Below are 27,674 nucleotides of genomic sequence, written 5' to 3' on the forward strand. Positions count from 1 at the left end.
TTGTTTGACACCATCATCTCAAACCTTTATTTCAAATTCCTCATGTATGATATCACAAGCCTTCACATCGCTAATCCAAAACAGTGGTGATGGACTTTTGCCTTTCAGCTCCCCCAACTGGGTGTGTCTAGGCCCTTAACACAATAGAAGTGCAAAATTCACACAAAAGTCATTTTTCTCTATAGACTTGGATGATTCTTTCCCACTGCAAGATAAAACTGGTTCATGTCTTTGCAGCTACTTCTGAGGTGTTATACTCAGGTCTTTCAAGCTAAAGCAGGAAAATCATCAGGGTCATCTGGGTTTGGAGCAGAGATATGCATCTAGGAAGAGAAATATTGTGCATTAGAATAGATTTGCTAGTCATACTTGTGTAGAGAGGTACTGTGGTATACACAAAATTGCCCTGTCCAACCACCATTTCTACTTTGGCCCTGCAACTGAAACCCTGGAGCAAAACTATACATATACATGAAAGTAGCTATGTGAATTACTCACATGTGCCCACCTATTTTTTATATATGAAAATAAAAGAGAAAACTAAGTGGGGGGAGAGGGCAATCTTGTACCACCATACCTAGTTAGACTCCATCATTTCATGCATTTTTCTCTCATCCTAGTTTTCTGGCATTGAAGCCAGATGAGAGAAAAATGTTTCACAGCAGAGTGTGGCAAAATGAGGGGGAAGGAAAAGAAAGGGCTTCACTGCATTCATTGGTACATTGAGTCTGTTTAAAAATGGAAGAGCTTACCTACCCACTATTTTATAGAACAGACAGACCTGCAAATTATATATGGATTCTCCCCCAAACAGCCATGAAGAAAGACAGGATAAAAATATATTTCAATAAAATAAATATATCTAGTTTGAGCTTTGCTGCAAAAATTATTGTACATTTATAAGATGAGACTGTTGAATGAGTTCATTCACAGGTTCAGCACAAAGGATCTCCTCCCTGGGCTGAAGACAGACAAGGGATTCTTCTCTCACTTACAGATGCTAATTTTCTGCCCTAAGCATTTTGGCTTCTAAAAAGCTCCTGGGCTCACACCTAACAGCTTTACTGCAGATCCTCTGAAACTCTACTGCAGGGTGTCTCTACTAAAGAAATACAGCTTTAGCAGACCTGTTAAGTATGTCAAGTTTTCTTCTGTACAGGCAGCTCATTTGCATTTAAGATTTTTTTTTAAATCACAGGTTTGAGTGAAGCCTGAAAATTCATAGCGGCTATATTGTAATGTAAGGTGATTGTGCAATTGGAACCAAGCTCACAGTCACCCCATTCAGTCCTGAGTGTACCGCTGGGTCAGTCATTCTCTGAAGTTGTGAGAAATAAAAGATGGAAAATATGTGTATATCATCCTGTGCTTCCTCTGAGATAAGATACAAACTGACTAATACACACAATTAGTCCATATTCAGCTTCTTTACCCAACAGCTCATTTCCCTACAAATGGAAGAGCCTGAATAGAATGATTTCCTCCTAATCCAAGAAGTCATGCACACATAAGTTTGAAACACTGTATCCTAGCTTGCTGCTAAAAGTTTCAATGCAGACTGCTTCACTGCTTACTACCAGCCACTGTATTTTTGCTAACAGCCAAACATTTTGATTACTAGATATCCTACAACTCCTCGGAGGTCAGCAGATAGCTAACTGGGGTTCGGACTAAAAAACCAGCATGTGTTGCCGGGGGGGGGGGGGGGGGGTGACACACAACTTTAGCAAGTGTTTACTTCAGTCTGATTCAGATGTTTCTGACCATGGTAGGTGTCCTAAGCCTGGCTCCCAGCTGACTTAAAATAGAGGACAGAACAGAGCAGCATTTGGCATGGCAGTAATAAGTAGTGATACCATTACTTCTGGCCTGGACCCCAAGTCTTCTACTCTGCGGACACGGCCTCGACCTCCTCGCGCTCCTCTGGCTCCACGCCCAGGTCGGGGCAAGTTCCCAAAATTAATGTCCAGCTGAGAAGTGATGTCATTGGCTGCTTTTCGGAAAAAATGGGAGTCATCCTCAAAATCCTCCTTGAGCACCTAGAAAGGAATTCATTAAACACACCATTTGAACATTCTGTTCACTTCAAGAAACATTGAAGTCATTCAAAAATAAGCTGTGCAAAGGCAGTGGGAAATGACAGGGATCATTTTCTGAACGTTTAACAGCTTTTTGTTGACTTGCCAGTGCTGGAGAAGTTGTTCTCTGATGTGTGCTAAGCACTAGCTAAGCATCTTACAAATGCATCAGGCTCACTGAAGTGCCTCCTCTGTGAGGTATTGATCTGCCTTCAAAGTTTTATTCACCAGATGTTCCTCCTTTGCAAAAGCAGTAGCCACTACACCATGCTGGAGTACTAGGACCAGCTGTTAAATGTTAAAAAATTAAAAGCCTGTTTTTATTAATGCCTCTTCCTTGTCACAGGCCTATGCTCCAAGACTTCACAATAAAACAGCCCTTCAAGCACAAGATTAAAAAAACAGCTTAAATCAAGGTCCTGCAGCTTACCTGGGTTGCTGAGTTTGTTGTTTGGCTCTTAGGAGCTTAAGCTCCTGTTTAAAGGGAGAGACTTAAGCATGTTTGACAAGTTTATCCTTATTATGCCTCCTCCTCTTGCTCATTCCTCACTACAGCTGTGTCAGTGAAGTGAGACATTTTTATTCAGAGCCAGTTTGTTTCAGAAACATTACATACTTATGAGAGCAAGATTTATATTTAACAACCTAGGCAAAAAAATACATTCAAGTAGATAGCCATGTTGGTCTGAGTCCAATGGCATCTTGAAAACCAACAGGGATCATAATACTGCATATTTAGGATGTTTTGATGCTGTCTACTAATTTGCTACTAATTTACTTTCGCCTTATAGCTGTACTCTTATGATCCCTGTTCCAATGTCTGAGGAAGAGTGCATGCACACGAAGGCTCACGCCTTGAATAAATCTTTGTTGGTCTCAAAGGTGCCACTGGACTCATTTTTATATAAAAACAACTAGAATTATATGCTGCAAAGACTAAATTGCTGCAAGAAGAAAGTGGACAATCCCAATAACACAAACAAGAGAAAAAGAATCTATCCAATGGCTTAAGCAAATATTAGAAATAAGAGTTTCTGTTATCTCTTTATTATCATTTCCACCAGGAAAACCGTGTCTAGATGGTTTTCCCATTTTCAATACAATGTCTTTAAACAGTAGAATAGTAGTAGTAGTAGTGAGTCCTTAACAAAGTAGTTTTAATAAATTCAAAGTGATCTAAATGTATTTGTCTTGCTTATCTTTCTTGAAGTATAATTAGGGCAAAAAACGCTCACATGGTATGGAGAGCCAAGGTCATAATGTCTGACATAAAAAGAAAACTACATGGCAAGGATGCTAGGGCAGTGATTTATTCATTTGTTCAATTTATACACTGCCCCTCACTAGGAAATCTCAACCTCCTTGGGAAGCCTTGTTTATGTGCTCATCAGAGAGAAGTGGAACACAGGAGGATCACATCTTGCCTATCTTGAAGGATGGGGAATATTATTCAAAGATGATTTATTTAAGCCACTCCTCCAGTGGCTGACCAGAGCAGGCAATAGCTAACAGATACACTCATCTATTTGAACAGGGACACTGCAAGGGAGCCCCAGAGGCTTTGACATGCCTGCCCCTTGTGACTCTTCTGAGCACCATTCCCCAGTTTTTCAGGGAAATGGGCAAGACCCTTGCCTAACAGGGCTGGTGTTTGGCAGGCAGTTCCCAAGTTGAAACAGCTGCTGCAGAAGGAAGGATAAGCAGCAGGTTTCCCTGGGGTAGAGGGACTCATGCCAAGGTTGGAAGTAAAAGTGGCTCTTTTGGTTGATGGCAACTGTGAACTCCATGAGACACAGAGGAGCATACTTTTAGGGCAGGGGTTGTCAAACTGCGGCCCTCCAGATGTCCAAGGACTACAATTCCCATGAGCCCCTGGCAGGGTTTGACTACCCCTGTTTTAGGGTCTTAAGCAAACCATAGCAGCTATCAACACATAAGTTAACATGTACATCAAAGTTGCTTTAAACTCACACACGACTACAGCAAACAGTGACATGACCTGTTCCTGATGCCAAAAACCCTTTTCTGAGTATTTTAATTGGGGGCATTTAGTTGGTTTAATAATATTTTAACTTATTGTATGTTGTTTTATAATGTTTTTATCCACCCTGAGCAACACTGGAAATCAATGTATAAATTCAGTAATAAGTAAATAATTTTTAAAATTGTAATTATGAAAGACCACAATACCAGGTTTGACCCAGCCAATCCATTCTAGGGGGGAAACTGAATTACCAAATTGGCTTTCGAAATCTGAACAAGAATCAGAATGAGTGGCTGTAAGAAACACAACCAGTTGAATCACTGATGTTCAATAACTGCAGCAAACCAAAGAAAAACAGAGAAGATGCTTCTATTTGTTCATTAAAATCAAATTTCAAAACTTAAACAGTAGCCTGGCTGCTCTACATCAAAACACAGCCTGGAAACTGAAAGGTTCAATTTTCCTATTTCAGATTATTCTTTAGCGATGGATTCAGTAACATAAACAATACATTTTAGCATTGGGTTGAACACTGAATGCTTACATCATCATCTCTGTATTTTGATTTGTGAATCACCACAGCTTTGGAAGGAACAGGGGTTTCAGGCTTCCGGATGTTGAATTCAGGCTTGGGTCGGTTTTGTTCCTGGAGATTCTTCCATTCATCCAATGTCATTTCTTGAACTACTTCTTCCACAGGTTCCCCTTCAGTAACTCTAAAGTATACAATTGTTAAGTTAAAACCATTATGTCTCTGCAAACAACCAGCTATTTACAAGCTTGACACGTACTTTTTAAATATTCTTAGAGTCAAAATTAACACATTACAACTGAAACCCAAAAGAAACAAACCCTCAATACCTCCCCCACTGAAAAAAGATGCCTGCCATGCATAATTATACAAAAGGTGCATACGTTCTCTGAATAGATGCATAAAGTTACCTGAGTAAGTGTGGACTGTGGATAACATGGCCATATTATGAATGGAGCAGTAATTCAACTGCCAACTATACAATGGAATTAGCTAGCTGCAGAAGTACTCTTGTCAAATGACATTAAACAGCAATTTTGAATACAGGGGAAAAAGCACTCCTCCTGGGGCTCTCATTGTTCAAGGAAATTATTGCTCCATTATCAGCTGGAATGCGAACCTCTTAAGCTAGCAGCAAGAGGGAAGAAGTAACTCATTACAATAAATCCACACTAGAGAAGGCTGGTTCGTTTTGTGAAAATTTACAGATATGCCATAGAGAAAAGTGTGTCCTAGAAAAACTTAGTAAATTCTTCCTCAGTATCACTAGTGCCCTACCGTGAATGTATATAATTTCACACAGTGGTGCATCGTAAAGAACAATTCAAGGCAGAAGGGTAAGCGTAAATATTGCTATTTGACCAATGTGGTGTAGTGATCAGGATGTGAAGACTTCAGCAGAGGACCATCCAAATTTAAATGCTCTGTGACTGACAGCGTGACCTCAGAGACACTCATACTCTTGAAGCCTAACCTACCTCACAGGCTTGCTAAGAGGTAAAAATTGAGGAGAGAAGGAAGATTAAAATGATCTTGATGAAAGTATTCCAGATTTGACTTAATGCATGTTATACAGTGGAAATAGCGCATTTTGGTTAGACTAAAATGCTTTTAACAAAATTTTAAAGTTACGTTCATTGTACATTTAAAGTTAGTTAAAGACCTTTAAACAGTTATTGAAGGGACACAAGCCTGGCAACATATCATGTTTATGAAACCATATGTACTTTCAAGAAGCAATACCATCTTTTATAGACCAGTGAAGAACAGTATTTAGGTCAGGTAAGCAATTAGGACCCTGTGAAATACTAATGCCTCTAAACATCTAGCTGAGTAAGGCCCAACTAGGTATGTACAGTGATCTGTCAGCTGTTCTGTAAGTCACAGTTTGTCATCTGCCTAAAACTGCATAAAACAATGGTACACCTGACAGATGTGCTTTGTTGCAGGACAGGATGCAGCTTGGTGGGTCACACGCTAGGCAGGCCTGGCTTAGAATGTTGCAGTTACATTATCCTCTCAGGCTGTTTGTTAAAACACATCTTGTAATGCTGCTGAGAATCCATAACACTGCTACCACTGTTCAAAAGAATCAAGTCCTCTCCAATGATTTGGGCACTTTCATATATGCTGAATAATGCCCTTATAATCCACTTTTGAAGTACTTTGCAACTTGATTTTGCTATATGAAATAATAATTGTTTGCAAGCAGATTTTGCCAAGTGGACTGAAAGTGCATTATTTGGTGTGCAAATGCAGTCTTAAGACTGTTTTGGTAACTGGTAGATAATAAGATAAAATTTCTCAACACAAAGGACACATTGCTGTAGATCTTCCAAGGAGCTTTCCTCCAACAAAAGGAGCATCTAAAGAGGGAGACAGCTTCAAACATTTCTCAGCAGAATGGAGGCATCAATTCCATAACAGACCATCAGCAAAATCAGGATATTCAAGCTTAGCTCATACTTGGTTGGAGATTCTCCCTCTGGGGCTCCTGGGTGCTCTTCTGGTTCTGTAGTTTCTTCCATAGGAGCAGTCTGTTCCATCTCACTGCAAGAGACATTTAACCCATCTAGTAAGAGCCATTTAAATGGAAGGTTACACTTCATTAAAGTTCTGAATATTGTACTTCTGCAACTTTGTCTCTTATGAAAGTGGCTCAAAGAGCAATCTGTTGTAATATGACAGAAACAGCATAAAAACAAATACCCAATTTTAAAAAATCACAGAATGAAACATTGTTCTCACCTGAAGGTTTCTTCTCTGGGGCAAAGTCATCCAAGGCTAGTTAGGTCTCACCTCCACTTCCTCATGTAGGACTATTCAAATCCAAATAAATCTGTTGGCCTTATCTGGTGACCAAGGTCTGGCCTCTCCAGTGTTCTCAAGCTCCTCGCTGAATCACCCGCATTGCCTGTCCAATTCTAGATTCTGTATTCATATCATGGGTAGTGTCAACGTATGAAATCAGTTACTACCGCTGATTCCAGATGTCGGGTAGCCTCCACTGGCTTTGGTGTTATTGTTCTTAACCTTCGCCGGTCGGTTGTGTGGAGTACCTGTGTGAACCTTGTCTGGTCCTTTATTTTTTGCATTACATGGGTGGGAAGTGGATGACTTCACCCCACTGAAGAGAAGAAACCTTCAGGTGAGAACAATGTTTCATTCTACTTCAGTGGCTGGTTAGCCATGCCCAAGCTTAGGGCAGAAAGCAAAAATATACATCCCCTCACCCTCTCAGAGTGTGATGTATTGGATGACTCTCCTGCCAAAGCCTGCTGCCTCTGAGTTGGCTTGGTCCGTCTTATAATGTTTTACAAAAGTCAAGGAGGAGGACCAGGTCACTGCTCTGCAGATCTCTTCCACCGGCGCCCTGGTGGTGAATGCCACTGTTGTTGCCGCTGCCCTCTTAAGAATGTGCTGTCACAGCTGGCAGGGTCTGGAGGCCTAGGACCTCATAAGTCTTATAAATGCATTGCTTCAGCTATGCATTTATAAGTGGATTTGGAAACTGCTTTCCCCAATGCCTGAAGGCTGTGGGAGACAAATAAGGACTCCGAAAGACGTATGGCTGCTATCCGTTTCAAGTAGATCTACAGGGCCATTCAGACATCTAAGTTGTGCCACTCCTTTTCCTTCTGGTTTCCTGGCTTAGGGTAAAATGAAGGCAGGAAGATCCCCTGAGTTCAATGGAATGCTGAGTTTACCTTGGGAATGAAGGAAGGATCTGAGAAGAGAGTCACAAAATGTTTGCAAAAGGAACAATATTTCTCCCTGGAGGAGAGAGCTGCTATTTTCGAAATCCGGCATGCAGATGTTATAGCCACTAGGAAGGAAACTTTCCAATTCAGGAAGTGGAATTCTGTAGTCTTAAGGGGTTCAAACCGTGTCTGAGTCAGTGCCTTCAGATAGCTTCCATTGGGGAAATTGGTGCCAAACTGGAGGCACGATCTGTGTCAGATCCTTGAGGAATTGTTTGATGTATTTGCTTGAACTCAAGCTCCCTCATCTGTGACACAGTACCGCGTTGAGGGCAGCAACTTGTTGCTTTAACGTGTTGTATACCAGACATTTCTTCCAGGCTTGAAACAGGGATTGAATGATGTCCGATTCTGTTGGCCCCAGAGGGTCAACCCCTGAGGAGGCTGCCCACCGTCTGAAGACCTGCCAGGTGTGGTTGTAAATGTGTGTTGTGACCGGCCGTCAAGATTGCAACATGACATTGATGATTTCTTTGGAGAACCCCCGTCTCTCTAAATCTTGCCTTTCAATCTCGAAGCCGTCAGGTGGAACCAGGCTGGGTCCGGATGAATCACTGGTCTCTGAAGAAGAATGTCGGGTCTGTGGGATAGATGCCATAGTTCCTCGATTGCTAGGGACATGAGGTCTGAAAGCCAGTGGTGACAAGCCCAGAAGGGAGCCACTAGTACCACATCTGCACGCTCCACCCTGATCCTGATCAGAATGGAGGGAAACACGTAGAGCAGGCCCAGCAGCCAGTCATGTGTCATGGCGTCCACACCCATCACCAGACTGTTGGGGAACCTGAACAGAAAGCAGGGAACCTTTCGATTTTGTGCCGATGCCATCAGATTAATCTGTGGAAGACCAAAACGATCCACCAGGAGAAGAAACTCCTCCTGATTTAGACTGCACTGGATTCAGGTCCTGCTTGCTTAGCCAGTTGGCCTGGATGTTGGCAACTCCTTTGAGATGCTTGGCCCTGAGTCCAGCAAGATGAGTTTCCACCCATCAAAGTAACCTTGTCACCTTGTTGAACAGAGTCCCTGACCTCGTCCTGCCCTGGCAGTTGATGTGTGCTTCTGTGGACATATTGTTGGCCCTCACAAGGACATTGCGGTTCTGGAGCTGTTGATGAAAGGCCTGTAGAGTTTTGCGGACTGCCCATAGCTCCAACCAGTTGATGCTGTGACTCACCTCTGTGAGGGTCCAGTGTCCCTGCACACACTGGTCCTCAGTGTGTTCCCCAGCCCCTTTGGCTGGCATCTGTGGTGACCACCACTTGAGGCTGAAGAAGGAAGGATGTGCCTTGGCTAAAGTTGCTGGTATGAAGCCACCATTGGAGCTGGGTCTTGAGCTCCTCTGGCAAGGGTACCATCTTTCACGCCTTTTGTGCAATCCCTGGTGTAGGAGGAGCGACCACTATAACAGTAGAGAATGAAAAAGTCCCCAGGGAAGCATGTCGATTGTGGAGATCAAAAGGCCCTGAACTGCCGCCAGATTCATTAGTGGTGCTGATTTGACCTTCGATAAGGTTCAAATCAGAGCGGCAATTCTCCTTCTCGAGGGGCAGGAATACCGTGGCTTGGAGAGTGTCTATTCTGGCTCCCAGATTAATTAAGTCTGTTAACGGTGTCAATTGACTCTTGGGGAAATTGTGGCTCTCCAGGAACAAAATGGTGTGTGCTGCCACTCTCTCTGTTGTAGGGTGATCTGGCAATCGAAGCAGGAGATTGTCGAGGTATGGATATATGTGGATTCCCTCCTCTTGTAAATGTGCCACCAAGGCCACTATGATTTTGGTAAAGAATTACAGTGCACCCGAGAGGCCAAATGGTAAAGTCTTGTATTGGTAGTGGTGCCCATGGGGAAAAAAACGCAAATACTTGCGGGATGCTGGGTGGATAATGCACGTGCAGATATGCCTCCATAAGGTCTAGAGATGTCATCATGTCTCCCTGCTGTAGTGTGGTAAGGATATGGTGAAGGAATTCCATCTGGACCTTGCGCTGCTTGACCCACAGGTATAAGTCCTTCAGATTTAAAATTGGCCTCCAGCCTCCTGAATTTTTGGGGACTACAAAAAGGATGGAGTACACACCCTGGTAGCATTGGTCCTCTGGTATTCGTTCTATCACCCCTATGTCTGAGAGATGCTGGATGGCTTGTTCCAGGACCATCCTCCTGTCAGCCATAGCCTGTACTGGGGATGGAATGAATCTGTTGGGGGGTAGACTGGGGAACTTGATCCGGTATCCCTCTGCTATAATTGAGAGAACCCAACTGTCGGAGGTGGTAGCTGCCCAGTTCTCCCGGAAATACTGCAGCCAACCCCCGACCTGGGAGTCTGGTGGAGGGCTTCTTAGCCAAGGCCTTCCTGTCGTGACAGAAGGACTGCTGTTGTCATTGTCGGGCTCTAGTTCTGAACTTGGGTTGTGTTCTGTAGCCCCTGGATGGCTTAGAAATGAAGGATCCATATGGACTAAAGGAGTGAGATCTCATCTTTGAATCCCCTGTCCTAGTAGTGGATGTTAAAGGGATGGCTTTTTTCTTGTCCTTCGTTTCCACAAGGACCTTCTCCAGATTAGCCTCACCAAAAAGTAAACACCCAGAAAACTTTTCCATGGCTAGTCTTCAAGGAGGAATCCACTTTCCAATGTTTTTGCCAGACATTCCGCCAGTTGATAATGTTAGCAACTTGTCCTCTACCAAATTGTATTGTGTCCTGACCAGCATCTGCAATGAATTTGGCTGCCCTCTTAATCTTGAAGTGAGCTGACTTCTGTTCACGGCTAGCCGCCTCCAGCGGTTTTAGATCATCTGCCCAGATGACAATTGCCCATGCAAAATTGGAAATCACAGCACCCGATCAGATCATGAGTGCAGTCCTATTACATCTGTCCATGCCATCCTTGGAGAGAACCACGCCTGAATGGAGAGCTGCCACTGGTGCATCAACCAGAGGAACTTTAAGATCTTCCAAAGTTTTCGATGGCAGGCAGTAGGCTTTCTTATTCAGTGACGTCAGAGCTGAGCCACTCCCTGGGGTCACCCACTCTGCCAACATTGCCTGCTCATACGCACTGCAGCTGAGGAGGGTCCTTGAAAAACCATTCATATAAATCAACTCCTTCTGGGAGCTCCAGATCCTCTGATGGTTCTGGCAGGACTGGGTATTTTATTGGGGCCAAAACCTTGCTCAGTATCCGCTGGAAATGTTCCACATGAAAAAGACTTTTAGACATGTCCTGCGGCTGCTCTTATGCTCCAGGCAGTTCAACTTCATATTTTTCAGAAAGTACATCAATGGAAGGGGGAGGCAGAGGAAGCCTCCCCATATACTGACTGGCAGGCTAGCAAGGCCAAGTCCATGTCCTCTTCATCTGAGTCTTCCTCCTCCTCTGGGGGAGGGTGCAGTCCCCGTGAAATCGAGAGTGCAGTCAGGGGGAGCCATTCTGGGAGAAAGAAAGAATCACCTGGGCCCACCATACCTGCCGCCACAGGGAGAAGCACTGAAGGCAGCAGCGCTCAATCCCCCGGGTGGGAGAAGCCTCCCTGAGTGTACAGCTGGCCCACTGCAGTAGGGGGTGAGCACAGATTATGAGGATGCCCCAGCCGAGGCTTGTCCCAATTTGGGCCCATCGGGACCACCGTACTGGTGCACAGTATAGGGGGCACCATAACAGAGGCTGGAAAGTACCGCCATTTTCTCAAACTTCCTCAGTGATTGTGATCATTCATAATGTTTTCACTGCTCCTTATTAGTTATCACTTGGGCTCTCAGTTCAACATACTTTTGGGTCCTAATTTGCTAGACCAACAGAGCTGCCATCTTCACTATATTTTAGAAGGCCCGCACTTCTAGTGCCATTCATAGAAATAAAAGGTGTTATGACTTTTGCATAAACGCTTGCAAAAGCAGCAAGATGGTGAGGCGGGGTCATTCAGTTGTGTAGAGCGGGGGTCATCAACCCCCGGGCCGTGTGCCGCAAAAGCCTCAGCAGCAGGCTGTGTGGGCCACGCTTCCCTCTCCCCGCCCCCCCTGCAACGAGAAGCTTGCCAGGCTGCGGGCAAATCGGCCGCTGAAGTGGCCGATTAGCTCGCGGCCTGCGAGTTTCTCGCTGCGGGAGGGGGGAAGGAGGCGTGGCAGCCAAAAACGTGCATGCGCAGAGCTACCGTGCATGCACATTTGCGCCTGCTGGAGACGCAAGCATGCACGTGCAGCTGTTTCACACATGCACACATGCAGTTTTGCAGTGCATGCGCGTTTGCACGGGGCCACTGTGCATGTGCGGCGCCCCAGGCTGCTTTTTCCCCCACCCCTCCTAGCGGTCCACAACCGGGAAAAGGGTGCGGGCCACTGGTATAGAGTCTTCTTCCACAGGCCTGACAACTCTGTCCACTTTCTTTCTCTTCCATGACTCTGACGTTATGTAACTTCCTATTGCATATTTTCTGCCCAATGGTCATGATTAGAAGGAAAGGTTTGACCTCTGGTTTAGTAGTGATCTTGCTATAACACAAGCTACTGGATTATTTTGTCCAGTCTTGACCCGCAACAGATAGGAGCTCTCCTAATTCTTCGGCAGAGATCTTTCCAAGAATACTGAGATTTAAAAAAACAAAAACAAAACTGGTGATGCTGGGACTGACCCTGAAATTTTATTCATGCAAAGAATGCATTCTACCACTTCAACATCAGGGACTTCCACTTAAACCTATAGCAGAAGTAGACCTACATCTGTCTATACAAATCCTTTGTTAGATGCTGACTTCCATAAAAGCTTAAACCTGTATAAAGCGTACAGAAGCTATTGTCTATAAACCTGAAAAACCAAGTCAAAAGGAACCCAAATTGATATACTTCCTTTAATTTAACATTTTCAAGATAATCATATCGTTTTATCAGACCTTGGTAAAGTACTAGAGAGACATCTATATAGACCAAAAATATATTTTGATAATTAAACCCAACTGGTAGGAACAGGCAACCATTAAAACAACTTGACTAGTCTAAAGCCACCATCCTTTCTGTGGTGAACTTGTTGACCATACCAATGATACATAACAAGGCAACAGCAAGCTAAAGGGTAAGAAATCAACTCAACAATGAAGAACTAAATAGATGAAGCATGTAATTTAACTCAAAATGATTATAACATCCAATAAAACAAAATTATTATACCTCAGATCATCTTTCACTGCCCCCCAGTTGCGAGCACCACCTCCACCTTTTTTGTCTTCTGGTCGGATTCCTCTAGAGACAAAAACAGGATCTTTAGCACTCTTGTCCTTGGAACTACCTAGTTACGTAGAGCAGCTATGTGAATGCAAGTTCTATGGATGCTTTAACCCTACTGGCTTATCAAAATAACAGTAGTTTATTTTGTGTTTATATTTTTTATTGATAGAGTAAGCTGCCTTGAGTTCCACACAGGAAAAAGGCAGCTAACAAATGTGTCCAAAAAATCAAATTCTTCTAAAATACCACATCATGAGCACAGATAAAAGCACTTACGTTTTATCACTCCCGCTCTGTCGTTCAAATTCCCGTTTCCCTCTCTGGTCAAAGCCATTGAAAGTCCTGTTCATTCCACCACCTCTGCCTCGCATTCCAGTTCGTCCTCCCCCACGCCCTCTCATTGGTCTTTCCCGATCAAGCCGGTCTATTGGTCTAAAGGATAATATTCTTTAGCTTGGTCTAATTTATCTTAAATAGCAACCTGATAGAAATGCACTAGACTTGCAACACCAGGCTTGACAATTTACATAGTCCTTCATTGTAAGCTTTCCCTGAGAAGTTTGTATTAGTACAATGAACAGCAGGCTTAATTCAGATACTGCTATCTGCAACAGCAAAAGTGAAATGTGTTTAATTTTTGAAATCTTCTCTAAAGAAGAACCAAAGTTTTTTTACTTAAAAAAATAAAGTACAAAGTGATAAATGAAACATGCATTATAAATGTTATATTTCCCTCTACATCTATTTAATATTACTTCATTTCCAAAATTAGTTTATATAACTTAACAAGGGAATGGGGATTTTTTTCCTTTTATCTAATACATTCTGAAAAAGAAAAAAAATTAAAAATTAACAGATCTTTAAATTCTCATGATCTTGACATAGGATATTTTTACCTTTCATCATATATCATACACCTAAATAAGAAATATTAGACTGCCAATCTTTAAATTCTCACATAAACTTATTTTTCTGTATTTTTGCCCTGCATCAAATTTCAGATACCTAAGTTTTCTTATCTTTGAACAAATAAACTCCCAATAATATGTAAAACATCAATACTTTTATCCATCTAGAAAAATCAACACCCCTATCATTACATGCTCCAAATGACATATAAAAAATAATTGTATGCTTTCTACAAATTTCAAATGATCTATTATTTTATAAAGTATAGTGTAATAATAAATGCAGTAGTATAATTAATGCATCTCCTTTTGCCCAAAATATTTACCCCAAAAGTAATTTATCCAAAAATATTTCTGCTCCTAAAATACATCCCAAACATTAACTGCTCTCTCCTATTTCCACTGTTTTTCCCCACTTTAGAATACTACCTTCATCATATATGTATCTGAATTCCAAACTACATATAAACTTAATACTGAACATTTTGGCCTGCATCAAATTGCACATACCTAAGCTTTCTCATCTTTTAAACATAAAAATTAATTCAGTATATAAAACATTAACATCACTTTTTCTATATAAAACATTAACAATACTCTTCCTTATCTAAAAGAACTATCACAATTGTTATTACATATTCCATGTAGCACACAATTTATTTCCTACTTTCTACTATTATTTATACATTATTTATGGTTTATAGAATATGGTATCTTAAAATACTGAATGTTGTAACTTAATAAAATATCATCCTTACAATTATCACATTCCCCTTTATCCATAGTATTTCGACCCCAAGAGTACTTCTTCAGAGGTATTTCCGCTCCTAAAATGCCCAACATTAACTGTTCTCAACTATTTTCAATATTTTCCCTTTCATCATACACCTTGCCTTTAATCAAATCAAAATTAAAACAGTACTAAAAAACACTGGTAGTACTAAACAGCACTAAAAATCATTCCCCCCCCCCAAAAAAAAAGTTCTGGATACTAATCTCAGCTCCAAATTACTATTAAAGCAGAAATTCAACTGATGGCTTTTCCTAAGAGTTGATGCGCCATCAGACACATTCACATTAATAAGCCACAGGGATCCAAATAAATCTGATGCATGAAAGGGACAAGGCATCTATAATCTTGTCACAAGCACTGAGGATCCCTAACTAAACAAAGAAGGGACACAAAGAGTTCATGACTTTGCTGACCAACTTTGGAAGCTGTCTACTGTAGCTTGTAAAATGTGAAATGAACTGATATAAGGTTTTGAGGACTACGGGGAGGGAGGGTGAGCTTATAGAAATGAGGGGCTCCATTTCTTGTATATAATCATAGTGTAACTAATAAGCAATTTGACATATATTTGTTGTTGACAAGTTTGGAAGCCTTTTTGTACCTTTTCTTCTCTCTCCAGTTACACTGTTTTGAAATCTTCAATAAAGGTTCAAAAGGAACTTCAAAAGAAAAAAGTCATATGTCTTCAGCAACACTTGCCTGTCTAGCGTGAATTCTGCTTGCCTTTCCATTTCATGAGGACGGTATTTGCTGAAAGAAGGTCTCCATTCTGCTTTATCTTGCTTTATCTCAGTACCTCTATTATCACTCCATCCCTGCTGTTCTCCCCTTTTCGGAGCTCGCTTTTGACCTGTAGTAATGCAAAACTATTTGTTTAAAAGAGTAGCAAAAACGATACTAAAGTAAAAGGATAAATTATTACAATATTTATTTATTTGATTTTTATACCACCCTCCCATACTGCTCAGGGCAATTCATAGAAAACATTGCAGGGGTAATACATAGAACAGTCTGAATGCATGACACTGTCATAAATAACATATCTAAACATATCTAAATCACTAAGGGGTTCTGGGGCAGGATGAGTCCGTGATGAGGAATTGGACTCGGATTGGACCCTTCCTCTGGACAGACAATCGGAGGGACCTGCCAATTGGTCCCTCTGATTAAAAGCCCCAGCAACTGTGAGCTGCGCGCAGTGCGGCTCGCAATTGCTCCCGGCCTGATGCGGCGAGAGGCGCTTCGCGCCTCTCACCGTATCAGCACGCCGCCCCAGGGAGCCCCCCGACAGTCGCGCGAAGCGCGGCTGCCAGGGGCTCCCTGCCCGGCAGCCTGACATGGCGAGAGGTGCGAAGTGCCTCTCGCCGCGTAAGGCGCCCCCTCAAAGAGCCGCCGACCCAGAGGAACACCGCCGGGGGACACTCACTGTAAGTTCCTAGCGCCGACCCAGAGGAACGCCGCCGGGGGACACTCACTGTAAGTTCCTAGCGCCCGCTGTATTCCTCATACAGCAGGCTATATTACTAGTTAACAATAAAATAGAATACAGGCCGTCTGGTTCAACCCCCTGCTCAACGCAGGATCAGCCCAAAGCATCCTAAAGCATCCAAGAAAAGTGTGTATCCAACCTTTGCTTGAAGACTGCCAGTGAGGGGGAGCTCACCACCTCCTTAGGCAGCCTATTCCACTGCTGAACTACTCTGACTGTGATTTTTTTCCCTGTTATCTAGCCTATATCATTGTACTTGTAGTTTAAACCCATTACTGGGTTCCTTTCCTCTGCAGCCAATGGGAACAGCATCCTGCCCTCCTCCAAATGACAACCTTTCAAATACTTAAAGAGGGCTATCATGTCCCCTCTCAACCTCCTTTTCTAATAACAGAGGCTTCAAGTAGAACGACAACTCAAATACAACGACATCCTCCAGGGAGGTAAGGCGGCTTCAGGACATGGAGGGGGTGTCTGACGAGGGGGAGGCAACAGATGTTATTGGGTCAGTCGGACTCAAGCAAATGCCTAGTGGAGGAGCTTCCTTTTGCAGGCCCTGCAAAATTGTGGGAGTTCAGGCAGGGCCCTGATCTCCTCAGGGAGCATTTTCCACCAGGTGGAGGCCAAGCAAAGAAAGCTCTGGCCCTTGTTGAGGACTGACGTGCTTCTTTGGGGCCAGGGATCACTAGCCGGTTGGTGTTGGCAGAGCGTAGTGCTCTTTTGGCGGTGTAGGCAAAGAGATGGTCTCTCAAGTACACTGGGTCCAGACCGTGTATGGCCTTAAAGGTGAGAACCAAAACCTTAAGCCTGATCTGGAATTCAATTGGGAGCCAGCTGAGTTGTTGGGAGTACCGGCAAGATATAAGATCTCCAAGGTGTATTAATGAGAATCCTGGCAGCAGCATTTGGCACCAGTTGTAGTTTCTGGATCAAGTATAAAGGTAGGCCTGCATAGAGTGAGTTGCAGAAATCAAGTCTGGAGGTGACTGTCGCATGGATCACTGTGGCTAGGTGCTCTGGTGCCAAGTAGGGTCCTAGTAGCTTGGCTTGGCATAGATGGTAGAAAGCCTGTCGCACTACTCTCGTGACCTGTGTCACCATGGAGAGGGAGGCATCCAGGATCGTACCCAAATGCTAGGCACACTCCGTCCAGGTTGTACAAACATGCTTCCTCACTTGGATATTTGTTGCTCTCCATTTCCATACTTGTAGAAATTATGGGACATTACCAACATGAGTGAAAAAGACAGGTAGACAGAATACCTCATGGAGACAGAAATGGTAACAACCTGATAAAACAGTAGGATCAAATGTTTTTCATAATGATGGCTCATTAGTATCTTCTAGCTTATGCAGTGATATAAACTGACGCATGAAAAGGACACCTTCAAGAAATGTAATCAATATTTCAATAGCTTTTATCTAAATGTGAACTCAGTGTCTTGTATGCAGGAGGACATCTATCACTGTCTGGCCTGGATAGGATAAAGGTACCTGGACTGATAATAAACTCAAGTGCCCTGAAAAGAAACCCAAGTGTCCCCATAACTACTCAAGCCAACAACAGGATCATTAGGTGCAACAGCACCAGCTTACCTTCTATCCAGAGCTTGTTCATCTAAATAATTTTTCGTGGTGTACATCTAAATAACATGGCAGAAGGGCAAAGCTGAAGCTTTTACACTGACTATACAGGACTCTCTAAGTAAGAGAATTCAAGAGAATGAGGAGGTGGCCCGTAATTAAAATATAAATACTAAAAAAATTGTATGTATTTTTACTTCTAACTTCTTTGAAGAAACACATTAATTGAAGTAAGATGCAAACAAAATAAATACAACCCATTTTCCCTTATAGAGCCATTGCCATTCAAAGCAGACTGGCTGCTGAGGATGAGTATAAAACAGCTTGTTTATATAAATCCAGAACTAAACTCAGAATGAATCCCTGCCAATGGTAACTCACAGGGAAGGAGCTCTAACTGAGCTAAATGGCGCTATGTCAATATCTGTAATACAGATGGGTAGCCAGCCATATTCATCTGTAGCAGCTTTTAAAACAAGAGTTGGGTGGTATCCTGAGAACGTAATTTATTCCAGCATATGCTGTTTCAAGTCAGAGCTCACTTCATCAGATACAAGGAGTATATCTTAATAGGCTTTATAATACCTACTCAAGTGCAATACTAGCAATTTTTTCAGGTACACATTAAGAGGTTTCAACCTGCAGCCAAATAAAAATAACATTAATTTTTATTATCATCACGGGAGGTCATCTTCCTTGCAAGTAAATATGTTATACTAAAGATAGGAGAAAGAATGTTGTGACAAAGAGGCTAGTCTAAAACATGATCCTAATAATTTAATTAATAATTAACTACATAAAAATTAATTTAGTCACAGTGTTCCAAATGTTGATTGCTCCACTCACTGTTGTTGGCACAATGGTGGTCACACTCAGGTGCCCTAGGGCCCTGGAGCTCCCTCTCCCCTCTTTCCCAGCCTCATTATGCTACAGTGATACAGCACAGTTTGGCAGGGTAATGGAAAATAAAGCCCTTTAAAGCAGTGGTCCCCAACCCCCAGTCCGGGGAGCGGGACCAGTCTGTGAGTCAGTCGGTACCGGGCTGTGGCTCCTCCTCGTTCTCCTCCCCGGCTGCTGCCTCGGGGGATGCCCTGCCACTCTGCCGCCGGCTCACCTTTGGTGCTCTCTAGCGGCCGCCATGGCTGGGGCTCCCCCTCGGCAGGGCACTGTGCAGCTGCTGCTGGCTGCGCCCCCCAGTGGGTGATGGGAAGTCAGGGGCGCTGGCAGGAAAGCAAGTGGAGCAGGGGTTTAGGCAGCGGCGGCGGCGACATCCCTTGGCAAAAGACTACCCTCCCGCCGGGCCTCAATAAAATTGTCAAGCGTAGGTAGGTAGGTAGGTAGGTAGGTAGGTAGGAAGGAAGGAAGGAAGGAAGAAAGGAAGAAAGGAAGGAAGGAAGGAAGGAAGGAAGGAAGGAAGGAAGGAAGGAAGGAAGGAAGGAAGGAAGGAAGAAAGAAAGAAAGAAAGAAAGAAAGAAAGAAAGAAAGAAAGAAAGAAAGAAAGAAAGAAAGAAAGAAAGAAAGAAAGAAAGAAAGAAAGAAAGAAAGAAGACACTCTCCACAATCACTACAAAGAATCTCTTTGAACTAGTTCAACATTGTTCTGATCTGGCCAGAAGGGAAAAATCCTGGGACACTATGTTGAGAATAAGCACAGCATTGGGTGGATATTCCCCATAAATATGGGGGTTTCCTGTTCTTCATGTGGCAAAGGAAAACCAAATTCAGCAATTTCACACTGTATTTTCCCTTTGAAGTTTTTATCTAGGATAATATTTAGATAATCTGCAGAATATCCTGGAAGATTCAAATACTGATTTCTGAAAGCTATGGTTTTTAAATGTCAGATTTGTGCTCCTTTAATTGTTTGCATAGGGACTGGCCAGTTAGCCCAATGCAAACTGTAGAAGGGGCACTGGAGACTCATAATGGTAACTACATATTGGAGGACAAACAAGTGAATGAACCAAAGATGATATAGTTGACAATAACAGAATGACACAAATGCCTAAAGCAATGTGATCTGGGTAGTATGGACCTGGTTTGCCTTTGTCATCTGTCTGCAAATGCTGTATCCATCTCAAGACTGCTGAAAATTTTGTACTCTCTCCCTCATTAACTAAAAGGGAAGAATAATTTTTCAATTTAAAAACATTTAGTAAAACCATTTATTTTGACATTTCTCACAATCACACTTTGAAAGCAGCCATCACTAAACATCTTTTATAACATCATAAGCCAAGATGTTCCCAAACATCACAATGACCCAAATGACAAATGTACAATTCACATTTCAATATTCTAAAAACGACCACCAAATAAACTTTAATTGTAGTCAGATGCTGCCAACAGGAATTTAAAAACTGCAAACACTACCTAATCAGCAATACTTCCACTCACCGCTACTCAGAAACAATGAACATTTTCCAAAGGTAGTAGGCTAGTCTAACATGTTCTCACTGCTACACCCAAGAGCACCTTGGAAACTTTCAGCTCAGAGAAGATGGTGACAAAATGCTAGCTATGCTCAAGGACAGTGAAGTTTCTTCTTTAAAAAAGCAACATTCTGAAAAGTGGAAGCAATTCTGTAAGGTTTTGGAAGGCCCAAGCAGATATTTTATCGGATGCTAAAATTCCCTATGTAGGATGCATAGTTATGCCATCTGGAATGCAATGACACCAATTGCCATAAGTATACTGAACAAACAAGTAGATTTAGGCAACAGGTTACAGCTTGGGGTACCTATTCCCCTTTCTTCAAGACAGTAAAAAACCTGTACCACTTCTCAAACGGTATTCAGCACTCTCTCTTTCCTGCACAAAAATCACACTACATTTATAAAAAGGTAAATCCAACCAAAACAGTGACAAAGAAGTTAACATCTATGTATGTTACAAAAGAGACTAAAAACACTAAAATCTAAAGTATCTTTTGTAGCCACAGGACATTTCCATTTATAGCCAACAGTCCAAAGAAAAAGGCAATTTCCTTCGCCATGTTTACACAAGCAAGACCGAAATCCAGCACAAGCTTGCAATGTGGACCATCACAGAGTACCTCTTGCAGTGGCCTTTCTAACTCATTGTTCAAAATCTGTCTATTTCCATGAGTTTATTAAATTTCCCAACTAAGAGCACATCAGATAAAATATGCCCCATTTCATTAGAAAGGCCATTTTGCTTTTGGAAAAAGCAGGCATGGCTTAGCTATCCCTCTGGAATGAGGCACACAAGGCTGTTGGCTGTTTTAGCTGTCCCTTACTCCCTCAATTCTAGTAATTACATAACCACGTAATACTGTAGACTGTCTTATAATTTCTATGTACTACAGACTAGCAATGCTTGAACACTTGCCAGTTCAGTTCACTTCCTGTACATCATTGGTGATGAGGCAGCTAATTAAATCAATGCCTATTCACAAACTGCTCTTGAGTATCTGCTGGAACAGAATATTTTCAGCCAACAGCAGCTGACTTTCAGATGAAACGGGATCAACTACTAGTTGGCATCTGATCTCTTGCTGAGAAATTCTGCTCTGTACCCAGCAAAGGGATGTGTGCTTGTGTTTTTGTTTTGTTTTTTGGAGGAGTGGGGGGATCAACTAAAAGTCAGTTTCTTCTGATATACCATCGTGGAAACTTTGCTGCTTCTCCCTGAAAACGGTGTGTGTGTGTGTGTGTGTGTGTGTGTGTGTGTGTGTGGTGGAATCAGAAGCCCAGCAGATTTCATCTCCGCCCCCAGCTGTTGACTTGGGCTGTGGAGAAAAGAATAAAGGAGCTGTCTCCCACTCACCCCTTTTCCCAACTTCATGGTGCAGTCATTTTGCTGAGGCCAGCTGGGGTGGTGTGGATCTAAACCTGACTTCCAACTGATCGTGCAGCCATAACTTGTTCCACAGCTATTCAAGTTGCTCAACACAATCCAAACACATCACTGGTTAGCTCACAGTTTTATTGTGATTGTTGAACAAAGTAAGCTTGATGGCCTAAGAAATTCAGTGAGAAACTTGCAGTACCTTAGTGCAGACCTACACAAGTCCCAAATAAGTTTGGCTACTTCAAATTAATCCTGCAGCAGGCGGTTGGAATATTACTCTGAAAATATACCTATTGGACCATGCTAACAAGAGAAAAAAGAGCCTCTTGTGGTGCAGAGTGGTAAGGCAGCAGAAATGTTGTCTAAAACAGTGGTCCCCAACCCACGGTCCGCGGCCCAGTGCCGGGCCACGAAGGCCATGGCGCCGGGCCGCGGCTCCCTCTCCCCGCCCCCCCACAGTAAAAAACTTCCCAGGCCGCAAGCTTGCGGCCCGGGAAGCTTCTTACTGTGGGAGGGAATCAGGGCAGCGCGCGCATCAGGCATGCGCGGTCGGGCATGCGCACATGCACCACATGCGGCCGAAATCGCGCATGCTCGGCACTTTCGCACATGTGCAGTTTTGGCCACGCATGGCGCATATGCGGCCCGGCATGCGCAGGCGGCCAGCTGCCCTGCCGGTCCCCAGCCTCAAAAGGGACCACTGGTCTAAAAGCTCTGCCCATGAGGCTGGGAGTTCAATCCCAGCAGCCGGCTCAAAGTTGACTCAGCCTTCCATCCTTCCGAGATCGGTAAAATGAGTACCCAGCTTGGTAAACGAGTACCCAGGGGGTAAACGGTAATGACTGGGGAAGGCACTGGCAAACCACCCCGTATTGAGTCTGCCATGAAAACGCTGGAGGGCGTCACCCCAAAGGGTGCTTGCACAGGGGATACCTTTACCTAACAAGAGAAAACATGCTTCTCTTCCCCTTTAAATTGATACAAATTCAGAGAACTGGATTTATACATTCAGACAAATATGAAGGCTCATAGCCAGAAATGACTGGTCTGATTTAAGGTAACCTTGATGGTAGCAATTTAATGGGCAGAAAAAATGGCATGGGTTTCATATGGTTAATATTGACAGTTAGTATAACATCTGTAAAGGGAGATAAAAACATCAACATTTTGTTTTGGAGTTGGGCAGAGTTTGAAAGAGCAACTTTTGCATGTGCTGTGTCATCTCAGGCAAACAAGTGCTGCAAATTTTTGTATATTTCTCAATACTATGGGTTATATGGTGATGAGACTGTTTTTAAGCTCAAAATAAAGTTCTAAGAAAACAAGATTTTTAAAAAGCTTTTATCCACTACTAGAGATAGGTGAAATAAGATTCCATAAGGAGGCTTAAAACTTGTTGCAGGTGACACCCAGCTTTTCCTAGAAAAGTTCACTTACAGCATGAGTCAACTAACATGCAGCTCGCCAACACCTTCCCTGGTATCCATCAAGTGTTTTTGGAAAGTTGGTGGGCCAGACAGGCCTCTTACCCAATCAGGTTTTTCATTGGCTGGGCAGATTCAAATGACAGTTTCAGTGGCAGCTGCCAACAGAGTGTCATTTTATTTTCTTTCACAGTGTACTTTGAAAAATTGTCCCTCTTCTCTCTTGCACACAGGTTTCTACTATGTGTGTGGCTCTGCCTCTTGCAGCAGCCATTTTGTGGCTGCGCCCACCATAGGTCAGAATTCCAAACATGTCCACAGGCTCAAAAAGGTGGGGGACTCCTGACTCATAGTATTTCAGATGTTAACTGATTGGTGCATAGAACAGTTAACAACCACATTTCTATACTTGAGATGAATACTGGCCTCCTTCAACCTCAGGATTCTCAAATGTATAAACGTGAACTCCTTTGAGAAAAGTCAAGTATTTCAGTAGTTTGCCTCAGAAACTGGGCCTTAAGATAGCCACAGCCTCTTCCCAAAGTATTTACTATATTATCCTGCTCTCCTACAGACAGCAAACCTTTGAGACTTACAGTTTCCCAATACAGATTCTCTCCCCTTAGCACTATCTCCACACATTAATTGGTTTGGCCTGCTTACACTCAAGGCAGATTGAGTCAGCATCCCTCTAGTCTCTCTTTCTCTCTTTCTGAAAGCTCAGACACTAAGCCCTATGGGAATAGGCTGGTACAGAAATCCAATAATACATAAATAAACTGAGCTGACAGTGTAACATAATAACTTTTTATCTCGCTTCCTCGCCCATCCATGGATTCTGGATTGGTTGTTAGCTGTTCTGCCCACACATCAAACAGGACTACAGGAGACTGGTGCCTAATAGAAAGAACTCTATCCATCCATCACATTATATTAGAAAGCTTTAGTATTTCTCAACACTATATCTAACTATCAAAACACTATATCTAACTAGTATTTAAAAAACCAAACTTACTGTATTTCCTGGAATAGAACAATAAGTACATTTTTATGTTTAATTTTAGATAATGATATTAATATATCTGAGATCTTTTAAGTACTGCACAGATCTCCAGTACCCCCAAAACATGTTTCCCACCCCTGAAATGAAAAAAGCCCTCACATTTAGATCTCTTTGAAAAGGAGTCTGTGCTTGTTCATTCTTTCCAGCTTGTTCTCCATAAGACCACCACATAAATTAGAGTGATAAGGACTCCTTAAACAGTTCACATATTTAAAATTTGTCTTATATTTATTTTTAATTGGATTTCTATACCACCCCTTTCAGAATTGGCGACTCTGAGCAGTTCACAGCATTCAATATATATGTCCCAACTGTCTTGGGAACACAGGTGCGACAAATTACCATAGCTATCAAATCAAAAACAATTAATATTACCATGCAACTTAAAATGTGTTCCTATTTCATGGCAATTGCTGCCAAACAGCAGCAGCCAAAGTCTCCATGGTTAGTCCACATTTCTACATGGACATGGTACTTGGCATGATGAATTTGGACAAGTGCATTAGGTCAAAATATATGTTAAACTGAAACATCAGGAAAAAGAACACTCCATACTAGACAGCTAGCAGCAGCAGAACACACTCTATCTTTACAAGCACATTCAGCAAAGCTTTGCATACCAAATCACCAATTAATTTCAAATCATACTTACTCTGCAGTGATCTCCTAAACAGTGTTCCTATTCATAGCAACAGTCTTGCCCAAGTTTTCAAATCATGGCAGTTTCCCCAAAGTTTGCTTGTGGTTTGTGTTCACATATGTCTTATTACTGATAGCTATTACAAAATGTTGGAAGCATATCACTCAGACTTATTGCAGGAAGTAATCATCAGAAAAATATAAAAGGCCAACTTCCATACACTTGCAAAAGTGCCTGTTTAATCTGTTGGCATCCTGTGTTCCCTTTTGCCCAAACCCACCAGGTCTGAAAAGTACAGCAAAACTGGTGGTTATTGTTGGCATTCTCCCATGGCTGTCAGTTTTGTCAGGAAATTTCAGTGTACACTTTACACCTTGATGTCACTGTTCCTACTATCAGAAAGAAAGGCAGAATGGGCACAGCATCCGGCCTTTCACTCAAGAGCACACCTACACAGTGGTTTAATTTTATAAAGTAACCTCTCTTGTCCTTGAACATAATTTGACAATCACTTCCTTACTGCCAGGTTTTATACAAATGGAAGTCATCACTTCACAGGGACAATCAGTGTGGTCCGCACGGGTATGTGAGAGTACAAGAGGTGGAAAAGGGAACGCTTACTCTTTAAGTTTGAGTCCAATGGCCTCTTTAAGGCCAGCTCAGTTTTATTCAAAGTGTAAGCTTTCTTGTACCCACTTGAATCTGTCTGCCTAGACATGCTTGAATACGTGCATCCCAACCCATTTCAAGCTCTTCAGCCTAGCATGTTTTAACAGCTAGGTGAAAAAGTTTCTTGCCACTGTAGACACAGTGGGTGGGGACTAAGCAGAAGCACCGACTCCCTCTTGGAGCCAGTCCTTTCAGACCAAAGCGAAGGCAATATGCAGTTCAACATTCAGCGTCGCTATCAGCCCACCAGGCCCCGGGGGCAGCGGCTGACGAGAAACTTCTCACCACACGACACAATTGCTCGCCTTTACCCAAGCCACGGCCAGCCTCGCCCCACGCTCGACCTCTGAGGCGCGCGCGGGTGGGTCCCTTACCCGTCTTCCTCCATTTGCACGGAAGCGTTGCGCCCGCCCGCCCGCTGCAGTCTCATGCAGGGCAGCTCTGCAGCCGACAGCACTAACGCGGAGGGAGCGCTGAAACCAGCCGCCTCCACGCTCAAGCACCGAGCGATCGCGATCCGAATTCAACGCTCGTGCCCGCTCCCCAGCTGCTTTCCTAAGGCAGATTAAAGCTAGCCCGCCTAGCCCGGGATAGACGTGGGAACACTTTTTAAAAGCCTGTGCGCAGTCAGGGCCCGAGTGAGCAGCGTGCAGGAACTGACAGCGCCCACCGACGCGAGTCTCCTCGAAGGAGAGCTCTGGCCAACTGACCGGCCTTCCTGCCCCAGGCGCAAGAGGGGGCGCAGGGGGGCACCTCCCAGGCTTAAGGGGCAACACTCTCCACCCGATTCTGGCGTGAGGCCCGCGAGGCTTTCTAGGGAGTAAGAAGCCCCTCCTTCTGAGGAAACGCTCCTCGGTCCCTCCCTCCCTCCTTCATTCATTCTGCGCTCCCCCAACCCACATGCTTTAGCCGCTTCCCGCCATGCTGCTCGTACCGAGGGCGGGCGGGCTCTCGAGCTGCGGGAACGGGGAGCCCTTGCGCTCCTTCTGCGATTCTCTTTTGGCAGCAACAGCGGGGACGGCAGCTCCGCCGGGCCCGGGCTTCTTGCAGGCTGAGAGCGCGGCTTCTTCGCGCTTCTTGGTTTGCTGTTTACGCTTCTCAGCCTCGCGGAGGATGTCGAAAGGGTCGGACTCGTCGTCCAGCAGCTGGTGAAAGCGGTTGGCGACGGCGCAGCCGAAAGTCTCCTGCATAGTGGCGGCCACGGGGCTGGCCAGCGTGCCCTTCATCATCGCCGCGCCGGCGGCAGGAGCACAGAGAGCCGCCCTTCCGTGAATGCGACAGAAAGAAGCAATCCCCGCTCAGTGCGGCCCAAGCAACCACGCCATAGCCGCGCTCCCGCCCCGTCCGACTGCTCTGGCCAATCGACAGACCGGCACTACCCTCCTAAGGCCTGCAAAAGTAACCAATCACGTCTCCATCCCTAATAGCCATACCCAATAATAAGACCCGACGACGCTAACAACTACCGACCAATCCGGGCGCTTGGTTTCGCCCCTGCCAACCAATGAAACTATGGGATTCCCTCCGCTCATACACTTTCCCACGCCGCTGGCCAATGATGTATAATGTCTGTGGCGTCACATGTTCCTCTGCTGGGAAGCTCAAGTGATAGGATAAATATCGATGGACAACAGCCGATTCTTTAAAAATAAAGTTCGATCGATTCATTGTTAATTACTTTCTTTTTAAAAACCGTTCGATTCATTGTTCTTAATTGCTTTTCTTAAATGAATTGTTACGACCACACTGAAGCCAATGAAAATATCCACAGTACCTACTATTTTTGAGTGGGGATAGGAAGCTATATGGATTCATGACTGGTTCAGTAAAGAGGGGCTTTTGGACTAGCAGACTGAGGATCAGAAAGGATAGCACGATAAAGTGTGATGTGCAGGTTGGCTTTGCATTAAGAGCTATGTGCTATCAGTATATTGATGACTATTTCAAAACCACTAATCATTTTTCCTACAGGCTTTACATAGTGATGGAATAGCATGGGGGATAAGAGCGTGCCTTGGTGGTGTCCACTAAATCTGGTATGTAAAGAAGAATTTAAACACAAAGCACATTCCCTGGTATTTACTCCTGCCGCCAGACATCTCAACAAGATGGCTTTGTCCAATGTATCACCAAAAGTCTTCATGATACTAACAGCAAGAGCAGACACCCCACCAGTTATATATGTAGGCTGTAAGACTCCTTGTGCACCCCTCCC

The 27,674-nt window shown here is 43.6% G+C and overlaps 1 protein-coding gene across 2 annotated transcripts; it reads right to left on the reverse strand.

The window, feature by feature from the left end:
• Nucleotides 1-26,844, reverse strand: HABP4 (hyaluronan binding protein 4). Of its 2 annotated transcripts, none has more exons than XM_077344553.1 (8): nt 26,394-26,844; nt 15,477-15,627; nt 13,353-13,508; nt 13,020-13,091; nt 6,560-6,643; nt 4,607-4,778; nt 1,863-2,039; nt 1-323 (listed from the first exon to the last, which is right to left on the reverse strand). In XM_077344553.1, exons 1-8 carry the CDS (start codon nt 26,686-26,688, stop codon nt 267-269), a joined length of 1,164 nt encoding a protein of 387 aa, XP_077200668.1. In that variant the 5' UTR covers nt 26,689-26,844; the 3' UTR covers nt 1-266. The 2 variants fall into 2 exon arrangements, with proteins under 2 accessions (XP_077200668.1, XP_077200666.1); XM_077344551.1 differs by having other exon boundaries at nt 1,857-2,039; nt 26,394-26,843.
• Nucleotides 26,845-27,674: the final 830 nt, after the last annotated feature.

This window comes from Paroedura picta, chromosome 7 (genome assembly GCF_049243985.1).
Source record: "Paroedura picta isolate Pp20150507F chromosome 7, Ppicta_v3.0, whole genome shotgun sequence".
Lineage (NCBI taxonomy): Eukaryota > Metazoa > Chordata > Lepidosauria > Squamata > Gekkonidae > Paroedura > Paroedura picta.

Bases quoted from the DNA above. Each gene is read 5' to 3' on its own strand.
- HABP4 (XM_077344551.1), bottom strand. From the start codon at position 26,688: ATGATGAAGGGCACGCTGGCCAGCCCCGTGGCCGCCACTATGCAGGAG. The intron at 6,644-13,019 runs GTATAATAATTT...TGTCTCTTGCAG, and splicing joins GCAGTGAAAGATGATCTGAG to TGAGATGGAACAGACTGCTC. The intron at 4,779-6,559 runs GTATGAGCTAAG...TGTATACTTTAG, and splicing joins GAGGGAGAATCTCCAACCAA to AGTTACTGAAGGGGAACCTG.